At 39.9% G+C, this 14,678-nt stretch overlaps 1 protein-coding gene across 2 annotated transcripts in view; it reads left to right on the forward strand.

Annotated features, from left to right (window-relative positions):
- The window catches only part of NR2C1 (nuclear receptor subfamily 2 group C member 1), a 75,100-nt gene that overhangs the window by 21,040 nt on the left and 39,382 nt on the right, over nt 1–14,678 (forward strand). The window contains exons 2-6 of one of the 2 annotated variants that reach the window (XM_077470317.1): nt 2,654–2,781; nt 5,356–5,466; nt 10,570–10,800; nt 13,310–13,394; nt 13,840–14,019. In XM_077470317.1, coding sequence (XP_077326443.1) covers nt 2,728–2,781; nt 5,356–5,466; nt 10,570–10,800; nt 13,310–13,394; nt 13,840–14,019 — 661 coding nt within the window. In that variant the 5' untranslated portion in view covers nt 2,654–2,727. The remainder of the gene's footprint in view (nt 1–2,653; nt 2,782–5,355; nt 5,467–10,569; nt 10,801–13,309; nt 13,395–13,839; nt 14,020–14,678) is intronic. The other variant, XM_077470318.1, reaches the window with a different exon arrangement.

Consider the following 14,678-nt stretch of genomic DNA (forward strand, 5'->3'; position numbering starts at 1 on the left):
GATGCCGTTGTAAACAGCATTTCACCGTTCTGCCTAGAAACTAGTGACGCTGATCTCTGCTCCATGTGATTGGAGCAGAGATCAGTGTTCACTAAAAGAAAGCCCAGCCCCCAACAGTTAGTAACACACCCCTAGGAACACTTAACCCCTACACTGCCACCCACTGGTTAACCCCTTCACTGCCAGTGTCATTTACACAGGAATCACTGCATTTATATAGCAGTGATTGCTGTATAAATGACAATGGTCCCAAAAATGTGTCAAACATGTCAGATGAGTCCGCCATAATGTCGCAGTCACAATAAAAATCGCTGATCGCCGCCATTACTAGTAAAAAAAAAATATTAATAAAAATGCCATAAAACTATCCCCTATTTTGTAAGCGCTATAACTTTTGTGCAAACCAATCATTCGCTTATTGTGATTTTTATTTTATTTTTTTTAACAAAAATATGAAGAAGAATACGTATCGGCCTAAACTGAGGGAAAAAAATGTTTTTTTTATATATTTTGGGGGGATATTTATTATAACAAAGTAAAAAATAATGCGTTTTTTTCAAAATTGTTGCTCTATTTTTGTTTATAGCGCAAAAAATAAAAACCGCACGGGTGATCAAATACCACCAAAAGAAATCTCTATTTGTGGGAAAAAAAGGGCGTCAATTTTGTTTGGAAGCCACATCGCATGACCGCACAATTGTCAGTTAAAGCGACGCAGTGCCGAATCGCAAAAAGTGGTCTAGTCTTTGACCAGCAAAATGGTCCGGGGATGAAGTGGTTAAGATGCATTATCCAATTAAAACAATCAACAACTAATCGATTATGAAAATAATCTTTAGTTGCGGAGGGGTCTATATAGAGGAGGGTGTATAAAGCACAGGGGTGTATATATGTCATGCAGTGTCTGCTCCCTCCTCCTGCTCTCAGTGCTCCCAGTACAGTATCTCTGTGTAGAGTAGTTGTGTGAGGCGGGCGGTCAATGGTTTGGTAGGTGTCAGTGTGCATTGCTCTCCTCCAGTGCTGAGAATGGCAGAGCTGGGTTTGCAGTGATCGTTGTGGCGGAGACTTTGCAGTAAGATATACAGTGGTGCAGAGGAGAGGAGGACATGGCTCAGCAGCAGTCGCAGTCAGCGCCAAGCTCGGACACCCTGGCAGTCTTGGAGGGCGACAGGGGACACGGTGGCGGCAGTAATCTACCTGGACGAGGATCTGGTGAAGACTCTGCAGGAGAACCTGTTGCAGCATGACAAATCCCGGACCCCGAGGAAGCCTTCCAGCGCCTCCCCCCTGCTCTCCCTGGGAACTCTCCCTGGCTCCTCTGCAGGATGCTCGTCAACTGCTCTTCGATCCAGCTTCTCCAGAAGAGCCAGGCTGTTGCTTCTCCTCCAGGCCAAACATGAAGTGGGTCCTGAGACTCCAGGCCAATCGGGTATCAGGAACCAGGTTCCTGATTGGCCTGGAGGAGAAGCAGGAAGACAATAGCGAATATTAATGGGTGAGTTTGAGGTGCAGTGCTCTGCGTCCCAAGCCCACCGCTCAGGCACTAATCATGTGCTTAAAAAATAAATAAAATAACCCCCATTGAAATCCATGCAGCCGGCACCCCACATGTAGATTAGGGGGGAGGCGCCCCTAATGGTGCTGCTGCCACTGGTTGCTGATCTCTGATCGTGGTCAGTTATGTGCCTCCGTCATCCAGCTATCCCCTCAGCATCTCTGCTTCTCCCCCCATCTCTCCCCTCTTCTTTCCTCTCCTCTCATGCCTGTGTAATTCTATTTCCTGCAGCTGCTCTAGTGCTTGTAAAGTAAAGAAACATGTATTACTTTGATCTCTGTTTTAGGTCCTTGTTCAGTACTGTGTGTGTGTGTTTTCCTAAAATTATAATGCTAAATACCTTCTTTGCAGAGCACTGCTGTGCAGACACATGACCTCCCTCTGCTAGCTTGCATTCATCGTAGGGGAATCCCAGCCCCTCCCACTGTGCTCTCTTACTCGGGAAGGGGAGCAGAGGGAGGCCACATGAAAGGACAGCAGGGCTCTACAAAGAAGGTATTTAACATTATAATTTTAGGAAAACACACACACACACATACTGTACTGAACAGGGACCTAAAACAAAGAATCAAATTAATACATGTGATTTTACAACCACATTTAATTCCTTTTAATTACACCTGAGAAGTGTGTGTGTTACACATGTTCTGTGTACTGAGATGATGTTTTCTGCGCCCAATGTCTTGAACTAGTTCATTGGTTCCTATCTAAATTAGCCCTAGTGTGCATGTGCAAGTATTGTATGTGAGATGGGGACCTCAGATCATAATTTATGCATGAATTGTTGTGATCAGCTCTCGAAAAGCTGTGTACTAACATTCGGATTATCATATAATAGCTTTGAAGCAGGATCTTGTGTGATTTTCTGATCATGTGTATGTTTTGATCTGTGTTGTAGCGCACATAAAAAGTAATGATGTGAACCTGCCCTAATAGCCGGCATAAAAATTTAAAGGAAGCACAGAAATTGCATGTTCTTCACTATTTGCAGATACATAATCAGATGTAATAAAATGGAACTGCGTTTTGATTTCTGTTAAATACCTTTTAAAATATCAGGAAGTAATAGATGTTATTTGATTCCTTTTATTATACTAGGCTTCATTTAGACCAAAAACTGGACTCCTTAAACACCATCCTTCCTCCCAGGGGTACCATTCTAAAGACCGGTCATGGCATCTATAGAAGAAATAGCCCACCAGATTATTGAACAGCAAATGGGAGAGGTAAGTTAAAAGCTACAGTACTATACAAAATTAACCACTTGAGTCCCCAGGCCTTTAACTCTCTAAGCCTTGAGTCCCAGAGCATTTTTATTGACAATATCTCCATTCTGCATGTTGTGCCAAGTTGCCACCCACCTCTCAACCTCAGCCAATTCATAGAATACAACGCTCACTGTTCTTGGCTGAACGCTTAGCCCTGCTCCAGTTTTGTTCTGGGATTGGGACAGAACACAGTGATGTATACTGTACTGTATGTAGCTGAAGCTACATACAGTTTATACAGAACTTTCAGCTGCTGCATCTCTTAGTGAGGGTAATGGTTTGCTTGGACCAGCTTTGTCTAAAAGAAATATTTAAGCTTCACTAACAGCTGGAGATCAGTTTTAAGTGTGCCTAAAGAGCTACAAGGCCACCTTTAATCTAATAAGTATGGCTACCTTCACTTTGAAGTGTTTCTTAAAATGTGGAGTATTTAGTATTGAAGGAGGGTACCTTTCCTTGATAAATGGGATAATATACAGCATACGTAGGACAATACATAGGAATATATTTCAGATGATTCAGTGAAATGCCAAGCAATGATGATCGTTTTCTTAAATGTTATAAATACAAACAATTCTTTAGTACACAGTTATTTGTTTTACTATTAAATTGGACGTGTACTGTGCCCCAAAATAGGCAAAGGAGAAATGACTAGTCACCAGAATTCCTTTTAGACTTCCAGCAGCTGATTGCTTTTTTCATTACTGACCCGTTTTTTTTTTCTGCAATCATATCTATTTAAAAATTATTTTAGAAAGATTTACATTTAAATGACTTTGTTTTTTGCAGCTGCACCCTTCACTGATCAAAGCTTTTATAATTGCATCTCAATTGTAATTGCTCTTAACTAATATAAAATAATTAAAATGGAGCCTGTTTTATAAAGCACTATGGTGTGCATTTATTGTTTTTACAGAAAGACTGTTGTAAATAAACACAATATTAATGCAGTGTTTCACACACAAGCTTAAAGTGGAAGTCCAGGCTTTTTCTAACTATTCATATACCTGCTCCCAACCCCATTCTAACTCCTATCCTAACTGCCATGTGAAAGGAAGATGTGTATACTTACCTATTCTGAGAGCGGTCCAGTCACGTGATCAGTTCATGGCGGCTGGTATCAGGGGAGAGAAGGGAAAGTTGACAATGGATGCCCCATAGCAAGCCTGTGGGTGACATCGCTGCACAGGCATTTCATAATTTGTCAGTGCTCTTACCTCTCCTTTGAACTCGGCCACTGGGGAGATCACTTGACCTGACCGGAGCACCCTCATAAAAGATAAGAATACACATCTTCCTTTCACAAGGTTGTTAGAATGGGGGTGGGAGCAGATTAAATTATAGTTAGGACTTTAGTACCACTTTAATTCATGGCATTTGTTTTATAGCAAGTGTGTTTTATTTCTCTTATATTCACTGACCGACACAGCTCCTCTCTGTAACAAAATGGGTTGTCAGCCCTATCACTGGAGATACTAGGCAAAGTTGTAACACAACACTTCAGAACTTTCAGTTCCGCCCAGGGGGAGGTCCCTAGGCTACAACCCCCACAGCCTACCCTAGCAGACTCAGTTTGTGCCTGTATTAAAAGAAAACCTGTCATGAAAAGCATAGAGGAAACCAATGCTGACCTCTATCAAAATGCTACATGCTGATACTCTGGCTTCAGTACCCCCTGAGATACTGCCCAGAAACAAAACAAGTATGCATATCAAAAATGTTGACTTCTAGTTGTTGCATACAGGTCAGTAACTCAGAAAGTAACAGCAGTTAGCAGTCGCCTTCCTATTTTTCTCTTTGATATGGTCTGTCTCACATTGTCGATAAGATACAGTCTCTGGAAGATCGTTGTACCAGTACATGAAGACATTGAAGACATCCTAAAGAATTTTGTTCCCCCCTAAAATAAAAGACATGTTATACTGAGCCGCCCCATACCTGCTCTTCTTCCCCACCGGCGCTCTTTGCTCCTCCCCGCTGCATGTGCCCCCATAGCAAGCTGTGTGCTATAGGGACACAAATGCGGTTGCACACCTAAGTCGGGCTGTGTGTATCCATAAGAGACACATAGCATGGCTCAGCCACACCCCCTGCTCTCTCCTCACAGGATTTATTTGACAACAGGAGGAACTGATTGCTCCGGTTGCTGCCTCTTTGTCCTGTGAGACCAGGAAGAGGAAGAAGTGCTGCTGCAACTGGGAACAGCGCTGGATCTAGAGAGGACTCGGTAAGTGTTTTGGGGAAGAAGAGAGTTGATGCAAATACTGGGACATTTTCTTCATCTTAAAGCAGGGAATGCATTAAGGTAAAACATGTTTTGATTTTAGAACCACTCTAAGGTTAAACTTGTCATTAACCTGGGAAATGCAAACTGACCGTATGACAATCTTGTAACCATAGGGCTCCTTTAGTTTTTGTGTTGATTCTGTTTGATTAAAATAAACTATTTTTAAAATGTGGGTACAGCATGAATGTTAACAATATACAGAAAATGGCAGAACTAGTTAAGCACAAAATTGGTTGTACTTTCAGCTTTCTCGCACTCAGACAGAAGTGGCACATACAGCACTGATGGATGGAAGTACCCAGAGAATACAGCTTATTCCCTCAGATTCCAGCGTTACCTTACCTCAGCGAATACAGGTGTGTCTAAAGAACACTTTACATACAATATCACTTTTTAGGCAGGGTTAGCCTTCAGACACCTTTTGTGGCTGTCAGGTGAAGAGATGGCCCCCTGTAAGCTAACCAGAAGACAGTTCATATAACAAAACACCATTCTTAACAAGCTACTCTAAATAGATTTATAATTTCAAGAGTAAAAAAAAATTGTTTTTCTTTTCCCACACAATACTATCAATAAATGAATTGACATCTTAAGATCAGCTTGGCTTAATAGGACCTTAAATCTCATATTTTAAGACCCTTTTCACACTGGGTCATTTTGCAGGTGCTATTGCGCTAAAAATAGCACGCTGCTGTCTCTCCACGGTAAAAGCCCCGAGGGCTTTCGCACTGGAGCCATGCGCTAGCAGGACGGTAAAAAAAAGTCCTGCTAGCAGCATCTTTATACACCGCTCCTGCCCATACGAAAACAATGGGGCAGCTGCACTTATCGGTGGTTTTTAACCCTTTCTCGGCCAATGGTAAAGCGCCGCTAAAAATAGCGTCCACCCCAGTGTGAAAGGGGCCTAAAGGAAGGTGGAGTGGGTTTTTAGTGTCTGGAGCTTATCAGAGGAGTGGGACATCACAGTTGCATGTTTTTTCATAAAAATGTGTTTTGCTAACTTATGACTCCACTCATATATTTTGGCCTTCTTTACGCTAATCGCGAGGAATTAACTAAACCTGGAGCAGATGAAATTTGCTCCAGCAGATGTGCATGGCAACCAGTCAGCTTTTAGCTTTCGTTTTTCAAAGCTTAAATTGGATGTAAACCCACACATATACCCAGTCAAGTGAACAGTTTTTTTTTTCATTCTCGCGTTTCGCTTATTCTCACGTTTACAATATGTGAATGCACAATTGTGCGAATGAAAGGGGTATAAATTACTGACCAAAAAGGGCAGATCTTTCAATTTTTATTTTTATTGAAGAATACACGGTGCTTGTGTACGCGCCTATGTGCATAGGCACTTTACAAATAAAAGGCTATATTTTAGCTCAGTAAAAAAATAAGCTGTTATGATCCTTTTCTAGCTGCAGTGTGCAGATCATGTTAAAGTTTTTCTCTTCCTGGTTAGCACTGGGAGTGGATTAATGGCATACAGCCAAGACAGCTGATTGGAGGAAAGGCAGCGCTTTCTTAAAAAAACCTCTGCTTTTAGACCGCAAGCTGACTGCTAATCTATTGATAGCAACCTCCCCCGACACACACTTCTATCTCCTGTCTCAGAGAACTTGATTAGATGTTGTCAGGCTGATAACAGCTACAGAGCAAGAGACAGCTACAGGACATAGTGCTTTGGAGAGAGATAAGAAAACACTGCAGATATACGTGCAGAGCTCAAATTTCATGAATCAGATTTACATCCACTTTAACTGGACAAACTGAAACTAGAAGCTAATTGGTTGCCATGCAACCAGCTGCTCCAGATTCTGTCTTCTCCAGTTTTTTAGTAAATGTAGTATTACCATTGTACATAGTACAAACTTTTAGGGTAATGAGGTTACTTTCAAGGAAGAAGGGGAGGTAGCAAACACTCTAAGTAAAAAGTTGAAGATAAAACTTAGAAGTATGCCTATTGTATATGTTATAACGAGTTAATAGGTATAATAAAAAAGACAGCGCTACTTAATATCAACTATTGCTGCAACTCAAAGTGATATACAACACCAGACACACAGTAAAAACATGTGGAACTGCGCTGTGTAGAATAAACTTCTAAATGAAACATATATGTGTACAGAAAGTGAACAACCCACAGATATGAAATATTCAAATAGTGTATCACCCTCAGATACACCGTAGTGTATATAATCCCCAAAAAATCTATATAATAATTATCATATTGCACAAATATAGAAAAAGAGTCCACTCATTGAAGCCCACCCAATACGTGAGTAATAATAAACACCCCGTTAAGACTCTTCATATAGAGTGCAGTAGTGTGTATCCACCACCTTAATAGATGTAGGCTTACCAGATAGCCAAAATTATGGGCATATCTCCTAGTCACGGGTGGTGATTTTCTCCAGCTAGTGTGGCTGCCCTGTTGTAAAGATGACGGATCCCACGTCCTTCTACCGGGAATGATCCAATACCGTACGGTCCCTCCTATAATGCTGCCAGGTCAGCCGCACTATGCTCGATCCGGGGATGGATAATGCAAAAACGGACGGAGCGATCAGGCATCCAGGATTGTGAAAAACAACAAAGGGGCCAGCCCTAATTAGCTACTTCTTCTGAGTTTTCAACAAGCCGGGCTCAGCTCAGTTTCTATGCACAGAAATCCATTCCTGATTCTGATCTCCCGGCTTTCTTCCCTCTACATGGAGCTCATTCTTCAGGGCTGATTAATTGGGTACTTTGAAGACAGAGATACAGAAAATGTCAAATTACACTAGTAAACTGTTGTCACTTGTTGCCTATTGCAAAAAGTAGAAGCAGAATGGTTGCGTAATCAGTGTATTAAAGACACAAAATCACAAAAGTAGCTATTTAACAAACTATGCAGGTACAAGTCGTGTGAGTGCATGCATATAGAATCTATACATTCTCACATGACATCTAAAAAAAATATATATATAAATATATATGTATATCTTTATCGCGATCAGCAATAACATTATGACCACCCACCATAACTTGTCAAGGCATGGACTCCACTAGATCTCTGAAGGTATGCTATGGTATCTGACACAAAGCCATCAGTAGCAGATCCTACTACTCATATAAGTCATGTAAATTGCAGGGTTTGGGCTTCCCACATCACACAGATGTTCAATTTGGATACACCTCAAACCTTTTGGCTGTGGATGCAGGTCGGCATGTCACCCTTACTGGTCTGTAGCTTTGCAGCCCCATGCTCAACAAACTGTGATGCACTGTGTTCTAAACGCTGTCTATTAGAACCATCATTAACTTTTTCAGCAACTTGAGCTACAGTTCTGTTTCTGCTTCTACTGCTTCTGTTGGATGGGGCTACATAAGCCAGCCTTCACTCCTCATGTGAATCATTAAGCATTGGCTGCCCATGGCCCTGTTGTCTATATTTGCTGTTTTCTTTCCTTGGACCACTTTTGGTAGGTCCTGGCCACTGCAAACTGGGAATGTTCTTCAGGAGCTACAGTTTTGGAGATACTCTGACCCAGTCATCTAGCTTTCACAGTTAATGGCCCTTGTCAAAGTTTCTGAAATCCTTATGCTTGCCCTTTTTTTTTTCTGTTTTTAACTTTGGGGGGGCGACATGTTCATTTGCTACCTAATAATATACAGTGGGGAAAATAATTGATCCCCTGCAGGTTTTGTAAGTTTGCCAATTTACAATGAAATGAAGAGTCTATCATTTTTATCATGGGTGTATTTTAGTGTTGAAAATATATTTATTGAACATTTCAAGTAAAAACAATAAAAGACAGTAACCGTCATGAGGCAAATACAAGCAGGAACAGTAACAGGACTACATTTATGAATGGACGGCTAACGACTATCAACCACAGTCGGTCCCGTCGGAAAGTTTGGAAAACAGGGAAAACAGCCTGTTCCCGATCCACAAGGCCACAGTAGGGAAAAAATACTCATGGGTTACTACATGAGACAACGTGTAATTAGCATTACGAAGAAGACAGAAAGAAAGAGAGAAAAGAAAGGGAAGAGAGGAGCAAAAGAAAGAGGAACAGAGTGATACAGGAAAACATGGGTGTATTTTAAACGATAGAGACAATATCATCCAAAAATCCAGAAAAAAATAAAACAAATGCTATAAATTAAGTTGCAGTTCAGTGAGTAAAATAAGTATTTGATCCTCAAGCAAAATGTGACTTGGTACTTGATGGAGAAACCCTTGTTGGCAAGCACAGAGGTCAGATGTTTCTTGTAGGTGGTTACTAGGTTTGCACACATCTCAGGAGGGATTTTGATCCACTCTTCTTTACAGATCTTTTCTAAATTCTTAAAGTTGATGTAAACCTGATTCATGAAATTTGACCTAGGATATCTATCTACAGTGTTTTCTGATCTCTCTTCAAAGCCCTGAGTCCCGTGGCTTTCTCTTGCTCTGTTCTGTTATCAGCATGATGAGTTTTGACAAGTTCTTCCTCAATTGAGATAAAAAACAGTCTGAAATTTGTGTCAGGAGGTTGCTATAAATAAATTAGCAGAGAGTTAAACTATTCACAGGACAGCTCTGAGATGCCTATGTGGAGGGGGGGGGGGGGGTGCCTTTCCTCCAATCGGCTGTCTTGGCTGTATGAAAAGACTTCACACTCAGTACTGAACAAAAAGAGAAAATCTCTAACACCATGTGCACTTTCTAAAGAGTATATAAAGCTTGATAGACAGCAGATATACAAGATATGTAAAACTTATGTAGGGAGATTTGTTTAATCTCTGTGTATCATCTGAGGCTGTTCACTTCACTGGGTATATGTGAGGGTTTACATCCACGTTAAGGTTTCTTGGCTGTCTCTAGGGATCTGGAAGTTTCAGCTCCCTTCATACATTTTCTATAGGATTAAGGTCTGGAGACTGATTAGGCCACTTCATGACCTTTTTATGTGCTTCTTCCCGAACCACTTTTTTGTTGCCTCGGCGGTATGTTTTGGGTCATTGTCATGCTGGAAGACCCATCCACAACCCATCTTCAGTGCTCTGGCTGAGGGAAGAAGGTTATCATCCAATATTTTACAGTACATGGCCCCGTCCATTGGCCCCTCAGTGCAGCAAAGTCTGCCTGTACTTTTAGCAAAGAAACCGCCCCAAAGCACAATGTTTCCACCTCCGTGCTTGACTGTAGGAATGGTGTTCTTAGGGTCGTAGTCAGCATTTTTCTTCCTCCAAACACGGTGAGTTGAATTAATGCCAAAGAGCTCAATTTTGGTCTAATCTGACCACAGCACTTTCTCCCAATCCTTCTCTGAATCATTTAGATGTTCATTGGCATGACTGTACATGTGCCTTCTAGAGGAGGGGGACTCGCCATGTTTGGAGGAAGAAAAATGCTGTCTATGTAATTTTCTTTGTATTTGTGATGATCTATCATCAACTGCTTTTAATAAAAGTCGTGTTTTTTTTTTCTGTATCAGTTTGTTACAGATCAACAGACCGGTCAGAAGATTCAAATTGTAACAGCACTTGATCAGAGTGGTACAAGTAAAAGGTTTATCTTGACTAATAATGATAGCTCATCCCCGAACAAGGTAATCCTTGCTAGGCAAGAACCCAGCCATGGTAAAGTGTATCTAACATCTCCTGATGCAGCTGGTGTCAATCAGCTTTTTTTCTCAAGCCCGGAAGTTTCTACACAGCACATTCAGGTGTGTACTTGTAAAATATGCTATACTACACATTGTATGCAAACATTACTAATAATTTTATTCTTTGAGGCCCTTGTGTAAACAAAAGAAAAAAATATGTATGTTTCTAACCTAGACTAGAAAACTGGCAGCTGTATGTGACTAATTGCTAGCAACCAGAAATGCTTTTCTCTAGTTAAATACATTAAAGCTAGCATATAGTTTAAAGGTAAATGTAGCCTTGATCTTTTAAATGTCATGTTGTAATGCTTTACTGACCTGTTCATATTTGTACCTATCGTTTAACTTTTTCAAACTGGGAAAAAATTTAAATGAATGAACAGATATTGTAAAGTTGAATGTACTATGCATGACTAGGGCTGCCCCTAAGAACAATAAAAGCAACACTCCTGTAAGGCATATATTTCTCAAATGGAGGGCTCATTCTTGCAGTTTTAACCACTTAAATACAGGGCACTTATACATCTTCCTGCCCAGACCAATTTTTAGCTTTCAGCGCTCACATTTTGAATAATTGCGTGGTCATGCGACGCTGTACCCAAACTAAATTTTTATCATCCCCCCACAAATAGAACTTTCTTTTGGTGGTATTTGATCACCACTGGGGTTTTTATTTTTTGCGCTACAAATAAAAAAAGACCGAAAATTTTGAGGAAAAAAGTTTTTCTTAGTTTCTGTTAAAAAACCTTGTAAATAACTTTTCTCCTTCATCAATAGGCACAGATGAGGCTGGACTGACGGGCACTGATGAGGTGGCACTACTTTACAGCACTGATGGGCACTCATAGGCAGCACTGATCAGGAGGCACTGGCAGGCATCACTGATTGGCATCCCTGGTGGCAATGATTGGCATCCTTGATGGGTCTGCACTGATCATCAATGGGTTGATTATCAGCGCAGAACCCCCCCCAGACTTGTATGTATAATGTATCAAGGGAAAACAAAGAAGATACCAAATGGATATCAACAAGTCGGAATTTTAAGGCATGGCAGCAAATAGGAAATTAGAATAAAATATTTATTTTATTGAAAAATACAATCTCATAAGTGTTTAAGACAATATAAAAATCATATGAAATTATATAATTTGTACATTGAGCCCTTGTGCATCACGTCTATGTGTTTTTCCGTAAAGGCTTCCTCCGGACACGGAAAAAGGTCCAAAGATGTAGCAAGAGAGAGCAACAATAAATCTCACTAACTTCAAATGAGCTACGCCTTAAGTACAAATGTCATAGCAACCAAGATAGATCCAAATATATGGAGCGGTCAACCACGCTGTGATAGTGGACAGCAAGTGGCACATTCTGATGAGCACAAACAAAAATCAATAGTTGCTTATAGCAGAGGCAGGAAAGAAGTCTGTCAGTATATTGTGCACAGCACTGGGCTGTCTCCCAGGGGTATGCTTTCATTGTCTCCACAAAAATACTTTTACCTTTAGTTTTTATATGCTGTTTGGCCATACTATGTGTCACCAGCATCCATGTGGATAGGATTATGTCCTCTATTGGCCATCCCCATTGATGGTAATATACTGACTGAGACTTTTTTCCTGCCCCTGCTATAAGCTATGTCTTTGAACCTTTTTCAGTGTCCCGAAGAAGCCTTTATGGCGAAACGCGTAGACGCGACACGCAAGGGCTCAATGTACAAATTATATAATTTCATATGATTTTTATATTGTCTTCAACATTATGATATTGTATTTTTCAATAAAATAAATATATTTTTTCTACTTACCTATTTGCTTCCATGCCTTAAAATTCTGACTTGTTGATATCTATTTGTTATCTTCTTTGTTTTCCCTTGATACATTATGGATGTGGCATTGTGGGTGCTTCCTCCTTCCTATTTCTCAGCTTTGATTGGACACAGCTGATCATGTGATAAAAAGCCTACGTCACAGGCTCTTTACCTTGATCAGAGATGCGGTGTGTCAGACTGACACACCACACCACCGATCACTGCTCTGCACGCCCCCATGGGCATGAGATTGCGGCCTATCCTGCTGGTCATCTTATGTCATAGTGGTTGAATTCTTGGAATTCTAATTTAACTCCTAATTGTCAGTAATCTTATATGTGACTTGCAATGTGAAATTTAAAAAGAATTTATTTAAGTCAGAGTTGAACATTGCAGTCAATAAAATTGTAATTTTGGAGCTGATAAAAAATGTAAGAATAAAAAAGCTACAGGATATTTATTACGTAGCAGAAAATAAGAGGCTGTGCTATAATAAGGGGCCTTGTGATTTCTTCGGGTGGCCCTCTGTGAGAAAGGAGTACAATAGTGAAGGCGTAAACATACTTTGTTTTGAGGAAGTTTAATAAGTAGAATATACAGTACCCAAATATATTGTTTTTTTTTTTTTTATAGAAATGTTCCACTCATTTGTTTTTCTTAATGTTTGTGTCATAGGAAATCTTTTTGTTCCATAACAATTTGCCATTACGAAGCCTTATATATTTGCCAAAGCATTTGTGCTAATTAATTTTTTTCCCCCAGATATTATCAGACTCCCAATGCATAGATCAGAATATAAATAAGCCGCTTATGGATCTTTGTGTGGTGTGTGGCGATAAGGCTTCAGGTATGTGTTCTCAGTCCACATATAAGGAAAACGAATTTCTATTGCGTTCAACGGATAGTTTTTTTTTTTTTTGCCAATTTAAGAAGGCTATGAAATAGTTAAAGCATTCAGCTTAATAAATACTCCCCTCCCCATTGACATTGATAAATACTGTATTTCATTTTTATTCCACACCAAGCCATTTTAGAATAAATTGACATGTACAGTGCCTTTCCTGTTATTAAATATTGAGACTCTGTGTCTTGGTCATTTCAGATCATCTCTAGTCTCCATCAGAGAGGTTAGCTTTAATTGGTTCCACAATACTTTGGAATGATAGAGCTGGAAACGACTCTATTTTATCTTTGCATGGGGTGAATTGCAGTAGTGATAGTAAAGTTTTGTCCGTTAGCAATTTCTGACTACAAACAAACTTAGCTCTTGCCTTCATGTTGTGTTGTTTCAGGGCGACATTATGGGGCAGTAACATGTGAGGGCTGCAAAGGTTTCTTTAAAAGAAGTATTAGAAAAAGTTTGGTATATGCATGCAGAGGATCAAAAGATTGTGTTATCAATAAGCACTACCGCAACAGATGTCAGTACTGCCGATTACAAAGGTGTATTGCACTTGGAATGAAGCAAGATTGTAAGTATTTCACGTACACTGGTCTATTTCTAATCTATAACTCTTAACTAGTGAACAGCAGATGATGATTAACTATTAATGAATGTGCACGTTTTTGTTTCTTTTTTTATGCTGTTTAACTGGCGTTCTCATGAATGATACTACATTTTCCAGAAGTTGCAAGCACATGATGTAGTCTATACTGATTTTGGTTGAGCACATTCTAACCAAACCTGTTTGCTGATGTGTACAGGAAAAAAAAGACCTGCATACAGCATTTTTGGTTTGCTGTTTTACTTTACTTTTAAAATGCACCATATTTAAACCTCAAGGCACACAATGAACTGAGCATTTTTTCATGCTTTTTTAACCACCTCAGTACAGTGCAGTTACACCCCCTTCCTGACCAGACCAATTTTCAGCTTTCAGCGCTCTCACACTTTGAATGACAATTACTCAGTCATCCAACACAGTATCCATATGAAACTTGTGTCCTTTTTTCCACACAAATAGAGCTTTCTTTTAGTGGTATTTAATCACTAGTGGGTTTTTTATTTTTTGTGCTATAATAAAAATAAAACGTAAATTTTGTGAAAAAAATGCCTTTTTCTTCGTTTCTGTCATAAATTTTTGCTAATTAGTAATTTTTCTTCATAAATTTTGGCCAAAATTTATACTGC

Source organism: Lithobates pipiens, unplaced genomic scaffold, assembly GCF_037356315.1.
Source record: "Lithobates pipiens isolate NorthernLeopardFrog02 unplaced genomic scaffold, aLitPip1_a1.2 Scaffold_8, whole genome shotgun sequence".
Taxonomy (NCBI): domain Eukaryota; kingdom Metazoa; phylum Chordata; class Amphibia; order Anura; family Ranidae; genus Lithobates; species Lithobates pipiens.